This window comes from Portunus trituberculatus, chromosome 37 (assembly GCF_017591435.1).
Source record: "Portunus trituberculatus isolate SZX2019 chromosome 37, ASM1759143v1, whole genome shotgun sequence".
In the NCBI taxonomy this organism is placed as follows: Eukaryota; Metazoa; Arthropoda; class Malacostraca; order Decapoda; family Portunidae; genus Portunus; species Portunus trituberculatus.
This window is the reverse complement of record NC_059291.1, coordinates 196,472-215,000: the sequence shown is the minus strand read 5'-3', so window position 1 is coordinate 215,000 and position 18,529 is coordinate 196,472. Positions and strand designations below refer to the sequence as shown.

Here is an 18,529-nt window from a genome sequence, read left to right as displayed (position 1 = left end):
GCACATAAACTTTTCTTCAACGTATTATGGAACATGTGTAGTACCAGAGCTATTACATTACTATTCTTAAGCATCATGTATAGTAAACAAGCAATCATAAAGCCTTTTAGAAGTTTGTCCTTTAACGTGCGACGCATTAACAGATTCTACTGATTACGTGGTTTCTAAGTAGACAATTTTTTTTTTTTTTTTTTTTTTTGTGTGTGTGTGTGTGTGTGTGTGTGTGTGTGTGTGTGCTGCGCATAAGACGATATCATTCACCTTGATGGATGTGGTTGGCAGTGAAAGAAAGTAACGATGAGGCAAGAGGAACTAGAACAATGGATCTCTCTCTCTCTCTCTCTCTCTCTCTCTCTCTCTCTCTCTCTCTCTCTCTGTACATCCGAGGAAAAAGCATATGCGCATATATATGAAATGCAGTCGAGTTAATCACTGTATTTCTATGGCAACTTTTTTTCTTTTTTTTTTTATCACTAAACTTTTTTTTTTTTCTTTTCCTTCTTCAATGGGAAGGTTTCAGAGCGTGACTTTGACGTAATACTGAGTTGTTGTTGCTGCTGTTGTCGTCGTCGTCGTCGTCGTCGTCGTTGTTGTTGTTGTTGTTGTTGTTGTTGTTGTTGTTGTTGTTATTATTATTGTTATTATTTCTTCTTCTTCATCTTTTTTTCTTTTCTTTTCTTCTTCTTCTTCTTCTTCTTCTTCTTTCTCTTGTTCCCCTCCTCCTTCTCCTCCTTATTTTTTCTTTCTTTTTAATTTTCTTCTTGCACGTTCTTTGTTCCATGATTCCTTTCCTGTTCTTTCTCTTTATCTTTCATCCTTCCTTTCCTCATTGTTCTTCATTCCATTCTTTCTTTACTTTATGTCTGTCTTTCATCCTTTCCTTAACCACTGCAGTATCAAGACCCGTTTCCACATTCATTCTGCTGATTTTATACAGCTTCAAAAACTTATGTGGGGGATTAATATAGTGAAGACTGTGGCCATTATTCTTCTGACCTCCACTGGCCCTTCCTAATGTCAATAAAATCGTCTAATCATGCTCAACACTTAAGGTATAAATGCGTCCCAGTACTGAAGGAGTTAATGTTGTTTTATTTATTTTATGTGCTGCTAGATCACAACACGTCACCTTTCTTATAAGACTAATAACAACGTCCATTTTGTTTGTGTGTTGGCAGGTACGGTGGTGTCAGTTCTCAACGGTGGCGCTGCTGGTGGTGGTGGTGGTGGTAGTGGTTGGCTTCTGCACTGCTCAGAACTCCGCCTCAAGGGAGGACTCCAATGAAAGTTTCCACCCAAGCCCTTTGATCAACGATTCTCCCTTCTCCTTCCGTCCCAGACCCAGAGGAGGACGATCTTTTGACACTACAGGTCCTTCATTTTCCTCTCCCTCTATAGTTTCCCCTTCCGCTTTTCGTTCTCCCAATTCCTTTCCATTTCCTTCCTCCTCTGAAAAGTTCTCGTCGTATTCCAGTCTGAAGTCACCGTCACCCTCCGCCTCTTTCTCCTCTCCATCATTCTCATTATTTTCCTCTCCGCCACACATTTCCTCCCTCTCCACGTTCATTCCCTCCTCCCAGTCCTTCTCCATAGTCCAAGCTAATGGAGTGAGGCTACATGACACGAGCTCCTCCCACGACTCACGTGAAAGCTTCGGATTACCACACAGTCCCTCCCTCGACTATTCAGCACCTGGAATCTCCCCCACACTGAACAGTCACGGGAGCACTGGACTTATATCTGCTCCCCAACAAAGCTATGACACCCTTCCCCGAGTCAGCCTACCCCCTCACAACCCTACCCCTGCCCCCATACAAGATTACGGTCCTTCCCCCTCTGGACCCTCCCATGGCTCTTCGTATCTTCCACCACCTACATCCCACCACAATCACGACTCGAGGGAAAGGTTGGACAGTCTCGAAATCCCAGACAACAGCTTCGGGGATTCCATAGAGAGCTTCTTCAGTGGTTCCTTTCGTGATGCAGCGCCATCTGGCACCTCTAGTTTCTTCAATTCCCAGCCAACAATAGGATTCTCTAACCCGCCTGACAGATCAACCTCACACGAAACATTCCTTCGTCCTGCCACATTCAATTCTCAGTCAATAGGTTTCTCTAATCCTCGTGGTACACCCGGTTCCCATGATATAATACATCGTCCTACTACCTTCAATCCATCGTCAGGCTTTTCTCTAACATCTAGTGAATTAAGATCAACTGAAAATTTTCCTTCCCTTAAAAATCATAGGCCATCCCTACAGAGATTTCCCTCTTCCCCTTCCGACCACCTGTCTTCTTCTAACACATTCCGTGGCCCTGGTGTTGGCTCTCTTTCGCTTCATGACTCGAGCGAAACTTCCTCTGAGTTGTTTTTGAGGACAAGTGGACAGCCGCAGCCCAACCTCTCTCAACAAGTCTCCGGTCAGCAGCAGACAAGCTTTGTTGGGGTAAGTTACCTGATGCTGGGAGGGAATGTGGTGAGGTAATGGCTACCAAGTGAAGGATAGTGTTTAGATGATGAAGAGAAATCTAGTTATCAAGGTATTGAGAAACTCCAATTCTTTTCATAAGTAGCAAATAGCCAGATCAGATTTCAAGAGCTCCGTGGTGTGCCTGCAAGTGCCCGTGTATTGGTAAGTCCCCAATCAAATGATAATGGGGAATATGGAGCCATAAGTGTGAAGATGGAGAACAGTCAGAGTTAAGATGAACCATCAGTGACAGTCACAGAGTTGGTGATGACATTGCAGGCAGCAACAAAGACGGGTGGAAAATACCGGCATTCGTGTGATCTTGACAGTAGATTTTATTAACAATATAAAGTTTCTAGATTTCCATATCTCCAAAATTTTTGATGTACAATACTTGTATATGGCATTTCAATGTACAAACAGATAACAAAGCAGGCACCAAGTTCTTATTTATAATTTACGAGAAAGCGTTGACCTAGCAACACAAAATGAATAGCACCATTGAGTAGCAAAAGGCGTACTTTACAAACTACAAACAATAAGTTATTAGTGAAGCCAAGGCCAGTATGGAATTACATTCCCTACACGTCAAAGGAATTGCATTGTCTTCGCGAGCACCATGCACGAAACAACAATTATGAATGCATGGTTGCAGTTTACAAATCCTTATACAACACTCTTCACAATATGAATGGAGCGTATAGTAGTAGGCGCAATAGTAGCAGCTAAAGAGTACGTGGTAATAACTAGTTAATAGCACAGTAGTCTTGTGCTGTGTGCCACCAACATCCAAACAGCAGCGGCGCCATAGAGGCTTGTGGCTGCCGGGCCGCACAGATTACTGAAGTGTCAGACATTAGTGTTTGTAGCACCTTCAGGAATCAGCGATAAGCACGATAAGAATTCTGCGTTATTTCATTTATTCATTGTTTGATTAATTTCATGCCGAGGCTCACTGACTTCCTTCGGATCTCTTCATGTTCATGTTTTCTTCCTTTGTTCTTATGCATTATACTGTAACTTATTGCAAGATGAGAGTTGTTGCTTTCTATTAATTCACTTATTGAAATCAAAATTTGTTCAATGAGAAATCAGTGTTGCCTCCTCCTTCTCCTCTTTGTCCTCATTGCGAGAAATATTAGCAATGCCTGTATTCATTCATAATTTGTAACGGTTAGGTGTATACATACGCATAAGTGAAAATGCTCTTAAATATTCTCCTTTCTTTCTAAAAACCAAATCATACTTCGAAATTAATGAATCGGTAAGAAATCCGTTTCCTATGTCCTTTCTCCACAGGCATTCCCAAACTACTTCTTCAATTACAACGTGCACGATTCAGAAGAGGATGCCTTGGATTCCCTTGGGCAGGGTAAGAGGGGACCTAACTTCGGGCACAGCGAGAGGCGCGAGGGCAGCCGCACCGAAGGTCGTTACTACGTTGAGCTGCCGGACGGCCGCACGCAGGTGGTGGAGTACTACGCGGACGAGACCGGATACCACCCAACCATTACGTATATATAGAGAGTGAACGGTAGTACCTGTTTGGGTATATAGCTGACTATTTATCTATCTACTCAGCTTCATATGACTTCGTTGTTGTAGTGTCGGTATTCGTTAAGCAAATACCTAATCAATATCTGCCCGTTGCTCAAAAACTCTTAATGTCTACGGAGTTGTGAGTATAGGTAAGAGTAAGCGATGAAACACAGGAGAGTATTTCCCTCACAGAGTTGATCGTTCTCTGCCTGTCATTCACATACTCACCAAACCAAACAAACGCTCGATGCTTCTGAATCACTCCATTTGAGTCACGGTGGGCTACTGAGTACACAGCTTCCACCAGTCATTGTTGTACGCTGATTTTGTACATCATCGTACTCAGCAGTCAGCAGGATAAACGAACCATGGTATTTGTTTACATTCGTATTTCACACCACGCCGAGGGTGGACTTACTGAGGACAGCCAAAAGAATGTTGCTCTGCAGGAAAGGCGCGAACTTGTGTAAATACCAGGAAATAAAGAAAAGTTGTGGCTATGCTGTGTCAAGGATGATGATTGTTGGCCTTATACTCTCTCTCTCTCTCTCTCTCTCTCTCTCTCTCTCTCTCTCTCAATAGTAATAATAGCAACAATAACAACAACAAAAACAATAATAATAATAATAATAATAATAATAATAATAATAATAATAATAATAATAATAATAATAATAATAATAATAATAATAATAATAATAATAATAATAATAATAATAATAATAATAATAATAATAATAATAATAATAATAATAATAATAGTGATAATAATAATCATAATGATAATAATAATAATAATAATAATAATAATAATAATAATAATAATAATAATAATAATAATAATGCTAATAATAAATGATGATGATAATAATAATAATAATATTAATAATAATAATAATATTATTATTATTATCATTATTACTACTACTACCAATGAATAATGATAACAATAATAATACTAATAACGACAACAATAATACCTAATACTACTTAACAACAACAACATATATATATACTACTACTACTACTACTACTACTATATATATATATATATATATATATATATATATATATATATATATATATATATATATATATATATATATATATATATATATATATATATATATATATATATATATATATATATATATATATATATATATATATATATATATATATATATATATATATATATATATATATATATATATATATATATATATATATATATATATAAAGCTTAAAGCAAGGCGTACAACGCAAATTGTTGAGAGGAAGGACAAATCGAGTACTGGTTTATCTGTGAGCTGAATGCGACGTAGTATTATAGGCTAGACTGCTCCACTCCTCAAAAAAAACGTAAGTACAACGCAAATGATAAATTGAGTTTGTCGCAATCACGTCACTAAGTTTGGCAGTGGCGCGAGTATATTTCCCTTGTAAGCCAGCAATCAATCTTCCCGCGGTGAGAATTTCAGTTACTTGCAATCACACTCAAAAACTTCTTACGCTTTATTATTTTATTGTGGTAAATTAGTGAAAGGAGAAACTGATGTCGACTTTTTAAGCTACAAGTAGACTGTATCCGCCACAGCATAAATTTTAAAATCAATAATTACCTTCTGCAATATCAGTCAGTAGTCGCCTAATCAGGACTTCTATTGTATATATTGTATTTTTATCTGCAAGTTTATTAGGAAGATACTTTAGGCCCGTTAGGGATGAAAGGCAACTAAGGAAGCATGCATGTATCTGTTACGCGTTTGTTTAATCAGATATCCTACTGAGTCTGGCAGTCTGGCAAGGCCGTCTAGATTTACATACAGACGACCTTGTGTGTGCACTGTGTGTAGGGTGGAGATGTGCTACCAGGTGCAGGGTAATTACTTTGTTTTAGGGTAATTTGAACACTATCAGGGTAACATTATTTAATTTCAGCGTAATATTGTTTCATCACCGTACATACATATTATGGTAATATTTCTTACATATTACATACATATAAATTATTCTAATTTGATAAATAGATCTTTAACAGACGGGGTAATTTGAAAGCAAACAGGGTGTACCGGGTGTATTTAGGGTAAAGTTCGCAACTGATCTGGCAGCACTGGGTGGGGATGGTAGGCGAAAACACTCATATGACAGGGCAATGCCACCCATAGGCCACTGCTGTTCCCTCACAAAACACCTCACTATCCCTATCTTAAGTCGACAAACGAATTATAAGCAAAACAAAAGCACATTTAGTTTAATATATTCATCCTTGAACGTATTATTGGCATCGATCGTTAACAACAGCAAATTTCATTACTTATATCGCCTTTACCAAGGAAACAAAGACGCGCTTCTTATCTTTAGCGATGTCGGCATCAGCGCAGTATCTGTGAATGTCACCTGTAGACATGTAGAAAGATGGCAATATTGTGTACAGACGTTTAATCACACGATCTAATATCTCGCAAATAGTTACTAATTATACGGACCTTTTGATTCTCCCGAAGTTTGTATAGCACCACTGTGGCTCGGTGAAAACTCGTGTGGTGGGCGGTGGCTGGGCACGTGAATCTTAGGTGGGTGAGGTGGTGGTCTTCTGCTGGTGACGCCATATTCCGAGGATTGGTGTCTCAGTTCTCCATGCGCCCTTCACTGCTGCATATTAGTTGAACATATATGAAAAAGAATTACTTATTTCATTTACTTAAACCCATCCACATACATAAAAAAGAATCCATTAAGGGTTGCCAAAAGCACAGGCGATCTTATGATGATGATTTAGCAAAATATGCATGACTATAGGTACTGATGGTGTTCTCTACCTGCATGAGTTTCATCGTTAACATCCCCTCACTTTCTCTTGTCAAGACAACCCTAGTCCTATGATTCACAGTCCAAAACTTCATTTTCACATTTTGAGCAGTTACTATTTAAAAAAAAAAAAAAAAAAAAAACAGAAATAGTTTAGGAAACATTCTTTAAAGAAATCCATAGATGTAGAGTCCCATGAAAAAAAATAAAAAATAATAAAATTGCTTTGGATGAAATTGTCATAATAAAGTAATCCAGCGGTCGGTCAGCTGGGCGGGATATAAGTATTATGTCAGGTATAAGTAGTTTTCAACGAAGCACAGTGGACAGGAGTATGTAGTAAAGCACGATATCCTACATCATTCCAATAAGACGACGATGGTGTGGCTATTTAGTATTTACGCAGATATTTCTTACATTTAATACTTATGCTAGGTAGCTTGACCATACTCGTATTCATGGGCAATAAAAATGTAGGTAGATAACTTAAGGTGGGTTCACACGTGCCAATTTGCGACCGAAACTGCAAGTCACTAGAAGCATCGACTGAACCCTTCTAGTCGGAACACGTCACACAGAGACTGAAAAGTATCGACTTTTTTTTTTTTTATATATATAGTTGGTACTTTGGTGGGAAGTGGAATGGATAAGGTGGTGAGCGTGGGATCGGGCAGGCGTCCACGCGTAGGTTCGAATCCCACCAAGTTCGGCCTTGAAACTTTGCCATTTGTCGAGTGTTTTGAAGTTTTTGTACACAGCTTCTAGGTGGTTACACCAAAGATGCGCTTGGGTGGTGATATGGCCCCTAATATGGGTACATACCACTATAAATGAAATTGCCTGCGCCATTATAGTCTGTTCCATCTATGAAATCCGTTCTAGGTGTGGCAGATTCCAGAATACCCATGAGTGCGGCGTTGCCATTTCGACCACCAATTATTATATTAAAAATTGTCTTCCTACCTGCCTATACGCAAGCCTGCCCCTCCCACCCTTCTCTCTCTCTCTCTCTCTCTCTCTCTCTCTATATATATATATATATATATATATATATATATATATATATATATATATATATATATATATATATATATATATATATATATATATATATATATATATATATATATATATATATATATATATATATATATATATATATATATATATATATATATATATATATATATATATATATATATATATATATATATATATATATATATATATATATATATATATATATATATATATATATATATATATATATATATATATATATATATATATATATATATATATATATATATATATATATATATATATATATATATATATATATATATATATATATATATATATATATATATATATTCTATTTATTTAGTATTCATTTTCGACTTTTTTTTTTACACCACCACCTACATGAGGTAAAAATTGGAGTTGTAGTTTCCATCTTGTTTGGTAGCCAGAGAGGAAGTGAGGCGTGAGCCGTGACACTTGACCTGACTCGAAATGGGTGAGGGACCCAAGGGGACACGCTGACCACCACCACCACATCGTGGCAACATTTGAAAAAAACTTCTGCCACATGTCACAGAATTTCTATAAATCGTTGTTATAATCCTAAACATCGACACTCACTGCACTATGTGGCTTCCTTTACTATATTCAGCATACATCAAATATCACTTTCAAATACCACATGGATGGGAAATAAGAGAGACGCATGAAAGAAGATTGATTTGGCAATATAGCTAGAGGTAAACGACGTGACCTGCCCCACCCTGAACGGACTTCATAGATGGAACAGACTATAAGGGGTGGAAGCTTAACAGCGCTTCTAATACTCTTCAGGTTACCTACAGGCACTATGGGCCAGGACATAAAAAAAGAAAAAAAGTTACCTGGCCCGCCAAGATATCTTCCTCTAGTGACAACGCTGAAGCGGTAGTTGCTCTTCTTTTGGCGTACCGTACTACTGGAATAGTCAACAGTAAAGAAAATGCCTGTGGATAAGTCCCTGGCTAAGTAGAAGGAAAGAAAGAAGTGTCTACCACAGACTAATCTTAAGATTATGCACAACTGCGATCAAATTTAATCCTGACAATCTTCAATCCACACCTCTAACAACACTCTGCATTGAGGGATACAGTTCTCGTAGAGTGGCAGCTATTTCGTCGAACGACGATTTGCGCAAACTTTTTTTTTTCTGTGTAACTAATTTTTAAGGTTCCAGATGTGTTCATTATCGCTCATCAACTCTAACACCTTCCTCTACACCTGGAGACCACCTTTTCAAAGCTTACTCCGTGACGTCACAATAAAGTAGTAAATCGACTGAACAAGACGAACATGTTGGTCTTGTTTTGCAACTGGTATCTCCAGTCGTTAGGCACCGATATTCAGTAGGAAACTCTACCGAGTTGCAATTTAAGTCGAAAAATTGGCACGTGTGAACCCGCCTTTCTGTGAACTTAGTAATATCTGCATGAAACTTATTTCTACCAAGTAGAAAATTCTCTCTCTCTCTCTCTCTCTCTCTCTCTCTCTCTCTCTCTCTCTGTGTGTGTGTGTGTGTGATCACCATAATTATAGTACAGGTACATCACTATAAGTGAACAATGAAATATTTGGAAAACACTGATATTATCAGAATACATGAGTCACGCGGCCTCCACAGTAAACACAATCGTTGCCAACAACACATATTCAAACAGAGCCAGTCACTGCTAGATCATTCAGTAAATACGCAACGCCTAAAGATGCATTATATTTGCCTAAAACCAGTCCGTTTTTAGCTTGATTATATGAAACATGCATTGGAAAAAAAATGTAGAGATTAATGAGTAATTGGTACCTTAATGTTTATAAGGCGCCAGACAGTGAACCCAGGCCAGCTGATGTAGTCACAGCCCCTCACATATAGGAGGTGTGTGTGTGCATTGGTGGGACTCCCAACTTACAGAATGAGGCTGCTGGTCCTTCTCCTACTAGTATGGCAAGCCCTGGGTGAAGTCAACAAGCCTCGACCAGTCCCACCAGTAATTTTAGGTGAGTACCACTGAGTGGCCTTGTCAACAAGGAAGGTGTGTGTTGTGATGCTCACCTTGACACAACTGTTGCGTCGTTGCTTTGTGTGGCTTGTTTTGGGTTAGCATTCGGTACTATGAGAATTTTATTGAATTGATTTATAAGATTTATAAGGTGTTGGTTGAATATCGTCTTTGCTTGCTCTGTGATTAGCTGTGAATGTTTGGGAGTTATTGACATCGTAAATCTCTTGGTATCTCATTACCTTAGTAAATGCTTTGTATGATTATATAAGATGCAGCAGTCATCCAAAGCACTCCAAAAATACTGTCTCAAAACACCAAGGTAAGAGTTCCCATGGGTGCAGGGGTGGATATCACCTAACACCTGCTGGCCTGGTGGTGCTGCTCCTCTGTGGTGGATGACTCAACTCGCACCACCACCACAAAGATATCGGTTTGAATGTCAGGAACGCGGTTGTTGTGATATGGCTCTTCGTAAAGATAGTTCAAGTGATTTATAAGACCTTGATAGATATGCATAATGTAAAAAATGGTTACTTATCTGTTTTCTGACAAGTATCTTTCTGATTTCTGGTTGAGTCGTTTTTCCTCTAAGTATTGCTGGCGGAGAAAGCTAAAAAAATGGAAAAAGTTTCATAAAGATAACATTGAATGTTGTCAGGACAAAGACCCATGACATAGTAGTGGATAGGATTGACTTCCTGGGTGTTTACACAATATTGTTGGTTACCTTGGCCACCTACAGAAAACCTTCATATGAACTGGGGTAACTAAACTCAAATAAAACCTAGACTTATTTGAAAAGTTACCATCTCATAATGAACATGAATTGCCAGAGATTTTTAACATTTGTTTAAGCCAGCAATGTGGCTTCATATTTTTCATGGTAATGAAGATAATCAGTTGATATTTGTGTGTGGTCTCTACATGTTAAGGCAGTGGTTCCCAACCTGTGGTACGCGTACCACTAGTGGTACGCGAGGGCCTTCCAGGTGGTACGCGAGCACTTTCGGGGTCATGAACGATTTTTAGTTATTTTTTACTTCACAAAAATGATTTCCGATGTGCTGTGAGCAAAGTCATGCCCCGCATTGACCAGCTGGTGGAGAAGAAGCAGATGCAGCCCTCGCATTGAGTTGAATTTTTTTTTAGTTCATTTGTGTGTTCTACTTGTAAAATTATGGTAAATAAAGTAATATCTGATCGAATTGAGTTTCTCTGGAACCAGGTGGTACGCGGCGACTGTACAGGACCTCCAAGTGGTACTAGATCACTAAAAGGTTGGGAACCACTGTGTTAAGGCTTTCCCCATTGAATAGTATTGCAATAACCATTTTAAGTGATGGGTTAGTTCTGGGTATACTCGTAGGTTTAGGTAATTTTATATAATAACTAATAGGACCTCATCCAAGATATTTGTCTTCCTCCCTACTACTCACTTGGGAGACTGGTTGTAGTGGGGAAGCAGGCTCTCAGGGAAAAGGAAAAATAATATATATATATATATATATATATATATATATATATATATATATATATATATATATATATATATATAATGCTTTCTTCCCTTGGGACATCAGTCCTCTAAAAGTCATGCTAACTGCTGTACATCAGTCTCTGTGCTACATGAAAGTGAAGGAGTGCTCAAAATTAAGTTAAACTGTATCTGACTTCCTAATAGGCAGGGTTTTGCAATCCATGCATGTATGAGTGGTTAACTACTTGTGAATCAGAGTGCATGAGCATTAGTTCTTAAGTTTTGAGTGAATTAATGAATTTTAGTGAGAATATAAATGTCTTGAGTTAGGGATAAACATCATAGCAAAGGATGAGTTTCTCCACTGACTACCAATTACCACATTTCCCATTGCAGTGCCCGGGGATGGCGGGTCTCAGATGGAAGCCAAGCTGGATAAGCCCGCTGTTGTTCACTATGTATGCGCAAAGAAAACTGACTCTTGGTTTGACTTGTGGCTTAACATGGAGTCACTCATTCCTGGATTCATTGACTGCTGGGTGAGTGCATTGTGCTGCATCTATGAAATCTTAATGAAAGGATTTGACATATTGGAATATATTATTGAAAAGTTAGGCAAGAAAAAAAATTGAGAGAAAATTTTGAATGTTATTGATTTTCCACGAAATTAGAGGAAGAGCAAGTAAAGAATAGCTATTAATCCAATTCAAAGTTAGATGAAAAGAAGAAATCAATGTTACCTGGTGTAGCTCAAGTGAAGTTGTCCATTATGTATGTGATTATATTTTATTTAGGCTTAATTGAGTACTATACATTTTTTAACACTGCATTGCAGATAGACAACATGCGCCTTGTATATGACAATACCACCAGGACCACCAAGAACTCTCCGGGAGTGATGACCCGAGTGCCAGGCTTCGGCTCCACAAGTACAGTGGAGTGGCTGGATCCAAGCCATCACTATCCCACCAGCTACTTCTATGATGTGGTGGAAGCCATGGTGACGGGTTCCCTGGGCTACGTGAGGGATTTCACAGTCAGAGGAGCACCATATGACTTCCGGAAAGCTCCAAGTAGGATATGAAAGTTTCTTCATTCCACATTGATATGCAAAGTGATTTACAAAAGCAGATGGTACACAATTTGAGTTGTCTTTGTATATGTATGTACTAATGAAATATAAATGGATACTAGTATTGAGGAAATAATGGATGAAGCAGTTATTCTTTATTCTCAAATGTTTTTATACTTCCATGTTCTATTCCTCTAAAGAAGACAATACAGTTATTCAAATGTTAGAGGAGACAATGCTTTTGTCTTTTACACTTTATGTTTTTTCACCACAACTTAACATTAGTGATGACTGTCACAAAGAGAGGAAAATGGACTCATTCACTTGGTATCCACATGGCAACAGATGAACAGCAGAACTATTTCAAGGCTCTGAAGCACATGACAGAATCAATGTACAACGCCGTAGGGTATCGTGTGGTGTACCTGCTCCACAGCATGGGTGGCCCCATGATATGGTACTTCCTAGCTAACCAGCCACAGTCATGGAAGGACAAATATGTGGAGGGTGTCATCTCTATGGCTGGGGCTTGGGGAGGCTCTGTCAAGGCTGTCAAAGTGTACACTGCAGGTAAGGGATTGGATGCATATTTTGTCAGCATATCTGTGTCTTTATTGATACTGTTTTCCCTTTATCTTCATTGCCTTGAATTTGTTATTTGTATCAAATGTCTTAATCTTCACCTGTATTGTGGTTCTGCTGTGCATTGTGTTTTTCTTTTTCTCCCAATGGCACAGTATTATCACGATGGTGACAGATTGGTGAGTTGAAATTCAGATCTAGGTTCTGTCCTGTGGTAGTTGTTGGCTCTCATTGTTTTTCCATTTTGTGACTTCCCTATATGGTACAGGCTGATCACACTGTTTTGTGCAGCGTGTAAGAGTTGGCATTAGTAGGCTTGCTATAAGGTCCCTTGCTTACCTTTTCTCCTACATAATTCTGTCAGAATATTATTTTGCCCATTTTTTGTTAATGATGTCTAGAATTGACATCAGTAGAGGATGGACATGACAGAAAATACTTGAGTTTTTACTCTCAATGTTTATCATAATCACCATCTTTAATGTTATTTCTATTTCAAAGGTGGTTAAAAGTTGGTTATAGGTGTCATACTGTATGCTGTGAGCTCTGCAGTCTTGCAGGGGACAATCTGGGGATCTACTTGATAAATCCACGGTCCATTCGTGAGGAGCAGAGATCAGCAACAAGCCTTGCCTTCTTGTTGCCCTCACCTGATCTTTGGAAGGAAGATGAAGTGCTGGTCCAAACACCAAAGAAAAATTACACCACTTCAAATTTTAAGGATTTGTTTGAGTGAGTCATTTTGTCACTTTCTCTTGATTAAAAGAAACTTAGAATGAATTACTGTTGTGTAAAATATAGGCAATTAATCCTTTGGAATCTATTCATGATTTTAAATGGTCATAAGCTGAAATAATGTTTGCAGGGCACTGAACTTACCTGATGCATATGATATGTACCTGGACACTAAGAACCTGCTAAAGGATGCACCACCACCAGGAGTGGATCTCTATTGTCTATATGGACATGGTATCTACACTGTGGATAAGTAAGTGTATTAACTCTCCATGAATCTTGTTAGCAGACTGCTTGGGTACCTCTGCAGTCTGTGTAGATGATGATAGCATCTCAATAAATTAATTTAAAACAACTCTTATTGTTGGTGGTGGAGGCAACTTTAGCACCAGTTTCTCAAGCTGCCTTGTGATGGATGATGTAGTGGTATTTTTAATGAACCATAGTTGACTTTTTCTTATCTTTTTTTTTTTTTTTTTTTCCATTAGGTTTGGTGATTAAATTATCCTTATATGAAATAGGCACATAGCTGTGATGAGAATGATTCAAAGTTGGATAACTGTGCTTTATAGTGGTGGGTATAAGTTCATTCTTGGGTTGTCTTTATTTATGAAAAATTCAGTCTGCCTTTGGTAATGATGTGAAGTCACAGAGGATAATGAAAGAGAGAAATATAATGTAATGCATATGAGCTGTTGTTAGTAGATTTTCATAATGAAGGAAAGTAAGAGTAAAAGTGATATCCTAGTCTGAGATTACTGCCAATGTGTTTGGGTGTTGCTTCAGTGTCTTGAATGCTTCCTTCAGGCTATTTGTTTGTTTTGTTGTGTTATTTTGATTGCTCTTGGAAGTATTGGCTTTGACACCCTTTACTGGTTCTCCTTGTATGTTAATGCTTTTTTATTGGCCTCGTTGGCTATATTTCAAATTCCTAGTGCAACTTGCACATATATCAATCTGTTGTTTTTCTTTTCCTTGACACAGACTAGTCTACCAAGAAGGCAATTTTCCCGATAAACCTGAACTTTCCTATGGGGACGGAGATGGAACAGTAAACCTTCGTAGTGCTAAAGTTTGTGAGTCGGTAAGTTATCATTTGTAGTTTATTGTTTAGAACATGTTGAAGGGTATGCCATGCAACTACCTCATGCAGTGTAGTAAGTGATGATCAGTCCTCTCTCCCTAAGAAAACCAGAAACTAAGATGTGAGCAAATGCATATTGGTGGAATTATGAGTGAGTGAGTGTGTGCATGTGGATGCCATATCTATAGAGCTTGGAAGGATGTTGGTGTAATACGAGTATATGCTGATATATTAAATAAGAATGAAGACAGTGCAGGAAGAATTAGAGATGATTTCAAGATATAACAGAGTATTGTAGGTATAGAAATATTGCATCTTTAGGAATAAAACATTTTTCACTTTGTCTTAAATTTGTCACCACAAATTTGGTTTGCTTTTGGTAGTATTGCCTGTCATAAGGGTGTGTTTATGAAGGAATGTGTATTAAACACTAGCTTGATACTTTGGTTGAATTACACCTTTGTATCTATCAAATTATATATGCATATGTTTGTAATAATTTACAAAATAATGTGTGTGAAGCTTAAGCATTAAGTATGAGAATGAAAAGTAGAATGGATTTGTTAATAACAAGATGACAAGCAGCTGACTATTTGACAGTGAGAAATGATAAAGAAAAGTTCCAATACATTAGATTATTGGGATTCTAAAAATTACAAAGCTAACTGATAGTAAATTGGAGTAAACATGCCATTGAAGTTGGAGAAGAATTAGCCATTGCTAGATTATATGCATTTTGTAGTGAAGGAATGGAGGGGTGTTGCTTTGTAAAATGATTATGAATAATGTTTTATGTTTACAATTTTTCATCTTGCAGTTTGCATCAAAACAAAGAAGGAAGGTGCATGCTAAAGCATTCCCAGTGATGGAGCACATGGCCATATTGAAGGACGTTGACAGCATCTTGTACGTCCTAGAGACACTCACAAACATTACTGAGAAGAACGAGGAGGCTGCTGCCAAGGCTTTGGCAGAGGAAAGAGAGAAAAACATGGTAGAATATAATCTTTTCCACACATTATATAAGAAAAAGAAATTTAAAAGAAATGACATTAGTTCAGTATCTTTCTGGAAGGTCTTGAATAGCAATACTATGCCTGAGGTGTTGTGATGAAATATAATACTTATTAACAAATAATTGCTGTCAGATTCACCACAAGTTACCTCTACCTTAGTATACTGTTGATAGTACTTCAGATATGTTTGATGACTGTTCTCATGTGATAACTGGACTTTTCTCTTGTGTGTCAATGTTTGGTCTTTTGGGACAAAAATTGATCCTCAAAAGGGATGTTCTTCCTAGCATGGAGAGATGGAAATTGCACTCAGTTGAATTTCCATTACTTGAATGTTTTAGTGAATGTATATGTGTATATATTAATTGTATCTATATTTGATTTGTTTTATGGATATATTTATGCTCAAATGATTTTATTGATATATGCAACTTTTAGTCTTTTATTTCTTATTTTGTTATTTTCATTACACTATTTTATATGTTCGTGCAAATTTTTCAATGTGCACAATATTTTAATGTTTTATAGTAATTCTTTCTAAAGTTATGCAATTCAAAGTAGTATCTTAAATCACTAAGTATTGGAGAGCAATAGCTTTCCCTCTCAGTCTCAGCAGCACAACACAACACATCTGCCTGTTGCAAATATCTGAAACCAGCACATTAATGTCCCATGCATGTAATTTATTTTATTTTATTTTATTTTATTTATTTATTTTATTTATTTATTTTTTTTAAGAAATTTATGCATGCATGGAAAGATTTTCTTGGTTTCCATTAGGTGCTTACCATAAGCAGCACATTGCTTCACACTGTGAAGCTATGAGTATTACACCAAATGCTTTCTTTAGTCAACAATAAACCTCAAATTTATCTGGCCTGTAGCAGTATTATTTATTGTATTCAAAGTGGAAGATTGAAATAAGAAAAATGTACAATTCACAATTCCTTTGACAAAGGAAAGAAAAATGGTGAGGATTTTTAAATTTGTATTTTGCTTACATAGGTACGTGTGTATCACTGCTCGTCGTTAGATGTTTCAAAGTTTCTGAATCCTCATGGCAAAGTGGATGGTGTGCTGCGAGTGTTGAGGGAAGAACTCGAGTAGTAGTATTTGTTTTTTTTTTTTTTTTTTTTTTTTTTTAGTAGTGAAATAGACATGGAAGTTTCAAAAGTGTGGAAGTGTAGTGTGCGAGGAATGGAATAGTGAATGAATGTGCCAAGGATAGAATAGAGGCAAATGAATGAAGAAATATGCACTTTGCTGTCCATGATAGTAAAGAAATTATGAAAAATGAAAATGTTAAACATACTGGACAATATTGTGGCAAGTGTTCCAAAGCATGTACTACTGTGTAATGTACTGTATTGTACCTGTAGAGCGAGAGATTGTGAAGCATTCTCCATAGGCACAGCAACCAATAGGAAATGGATAGTGATAAGGATGCCATTTATGTGTATGTTGAGGTGTATTTTCTCTTATTTATTTATTTTTATTTTTATTTATTTATTTTTTCATATTTTTAGCAATGTGAGACGAGTGAAAATCTACTTAAAGGAAAACAATAAAGGATTTAAAAGATACCAGTGAACAGAAAATGAAGCTCTTTCTAAAGTTAAGTAGGTAAAGAAAGCATTCGTTTTGTGAAAAGTATAATGAGGTGGCAGAAAAGAGAATTGTAAGGGTAGCATGCTTTTTTTGTGTGTTAATACAGTATTATGTGAAAGACTGGCAAGGAATGTTTGTGCCAAGTTGTAGTGGATTAATTGTCTTACAGAAGTGCATGCAGCTCCTAATGTGAAGCCTCTGGGTATCTCAGGAAGTGTATTTATGTTCATGGGGCCACGGTGATGTAATTACGGTGTTAGTAACCAGAAGATGGAAAAGTGTCAGTATACCATCCCAGAATCACATGTTAATTCTAGGTTGCTGACCAAACTGAAAGGCATTAAAATTGAAGGTATTGGAAATTGCCTAATCTGTACACTGACTAGTCTGGCATTTTTCTTGTAATTGAACGTTTTAGATAACTTAATGTGTTGTTCTCTATTTGCAAGTACAATTAGATAAAGACATTTTCTCATCTGTATGTTCACTCCATAGATGGCATTATTCGTGAGTAGCCTTGCAACATAGTCAGGCCAAAGGCAGCAAAAAGGTGAAAAAGAGATGGATGTGATTTGCTTCGAAATAAATGGTTTATTCTAAGTGTTGACGCGTTATTTTTCTCCTAGATGAGAACGTTCCTGCTGGATATAATTCAATTAATGAAAGGTATGTATATCTATTTCCATTCCTTTACCCGTACAATAGGTCTAAAAGAGGATATGGTGTAACAAAATCGATCCACCAAATCTGTGTAATGTGTCCTTGCATACTATCGAGGGGTATTTCTCAGGAGGGATAGTGTACCCATAACCCTGACAAGGTCACGCAGAGGAAAAAGTCGATCAGCGATATTGAATAGGTTCTCGTGTGCAGCATCCACACCTAATCTGGCGGATGTGACTCATGAATATGAATACAGTTTAGGATTATAAACAAAACGTTTATTTTATTTATTAGTAAGCTTATTTACAGTCAATGTGCGCATGCCAGGACGCACTGCATCAAAATGTTGCCACCTACAGTATCTATATACGCATCTGTCTCATCTCCTTATTTCCATTTATCATACTCGTCT

The 18,529-nt window shown here is 37.3% G+C and overlaps 2 protein-coding genes and 1 long non-coding RNA gene across 5 annotated transcripts in view; 2 read left to right on the top strand and 1 right to left on the bottom strand.

Moving 5' to 3' along the window:
- The window catches only part of LOC123514054 (flocculation protein FLO11-like), a 5,984-nt gene extending 1,476 nt beyond the window's left edge, over window positions 1-4,508 (top strand). The window contains exons 2-3 of the mRNA XM_045271648.1: window positions 1,179-2,447; window positions 3,771-4,508. Coding sequence (XP_045127583.1) covers window positions 1,179-2,447; window positions 3,771-3,995 — 1,494 coding nt within the window. The 3' untranslated portion in view covers window positions 3,996-4,508. The remainder of the gene's footprint in view (window positions 1-1,178; window positions 2,448-3,770) is intronic.
- The window catches only part of LOC123514056, a 15,577-nt gene extending 4,651 nt beyond the window's left edge, over window positions 1-10,926 (bottom strand). The window contains exons 1-2 of one of the 2 annotated variants that reach the window (XR_006677506.1): window positions 10,120-10,926; window positions 6,500-6,665 (exon numbers count right to left, since the gene is read on the bottom strand). This is a non-coding gene — a long non-coding RNA (uncharacterized LOC123514056). Of the gene's footprint in view, window positions 1-6,499; window positions 6,666-9,681; window positions 9,811-10,119 lie in introns of those variants that run through there. The other variant, XR_006677507.1, reaches the window with a different exon arrangement.
- Window positions 9,742-18,054, top strand: LOC123514055 (phospholipase A2 group XV-like). 2 transcript variants are annotated; one of them, XM_045271650.1, is made up of 8 exons: window positions 9,742-9,875; window positions 11,754-11,896; window positions 12,193-12,430; window positions 12,775-12,999; window positions 13,572-13,743; window positions 13,877-13,999; window positions 14,731-14,830; window positions 15,648-18,054. In XM_045271650.1, the coding sequence occupies exons 1-8, from the start codon at window positions 9,791-9,793 to the stop codon at window positions 15,939-15,941; spliced, it is 1,380 nt and encodes a 459-aa protein (XP_045127585.1). In that variant the 5' UTR covers window positions 9,742-9,790; the 3' UTR covers window positions 15,942-18,054. The 2 variants fall into 2 exon arrangements, with proteins under 2 accessions (XP_045127585.1, XP_045127584.1); XM_045271649.1 differs by having other exon boundaries at window positions 12,715-12,999.
- The last annotated feature ends 475 nt before the right edge of the window (window positions 18,055-18,529 follow it).

What these genes read in the sequence shown, in the direction of transcription:
- LOC123514055 (XM_045271649.1), top strand. Translation starts at nt 9,791, where the DNA reads ATGAGGCTGCTGGTCCTTCTCCTACTAGTATGGCAAGCCCTGGGTGAA. An exon ending in TGACTTCCGGAAAGCTCCAA is followed by an intron (nt 12,431 to 12,714) that starts GTAGGATATGAA and finishes ACTTAACATTAG; the next exon opens with TGATGACTGTCACAAAGAGA. An exon ending in AATTTTAAGGATTTGTTTGA is followed by an intron (nt 13,744 to 13,876) that starts GTGAGTCATTTT and finishes TAATGTTTGCAG; the next exon opens with GGCACTGAACTTACCTGATG.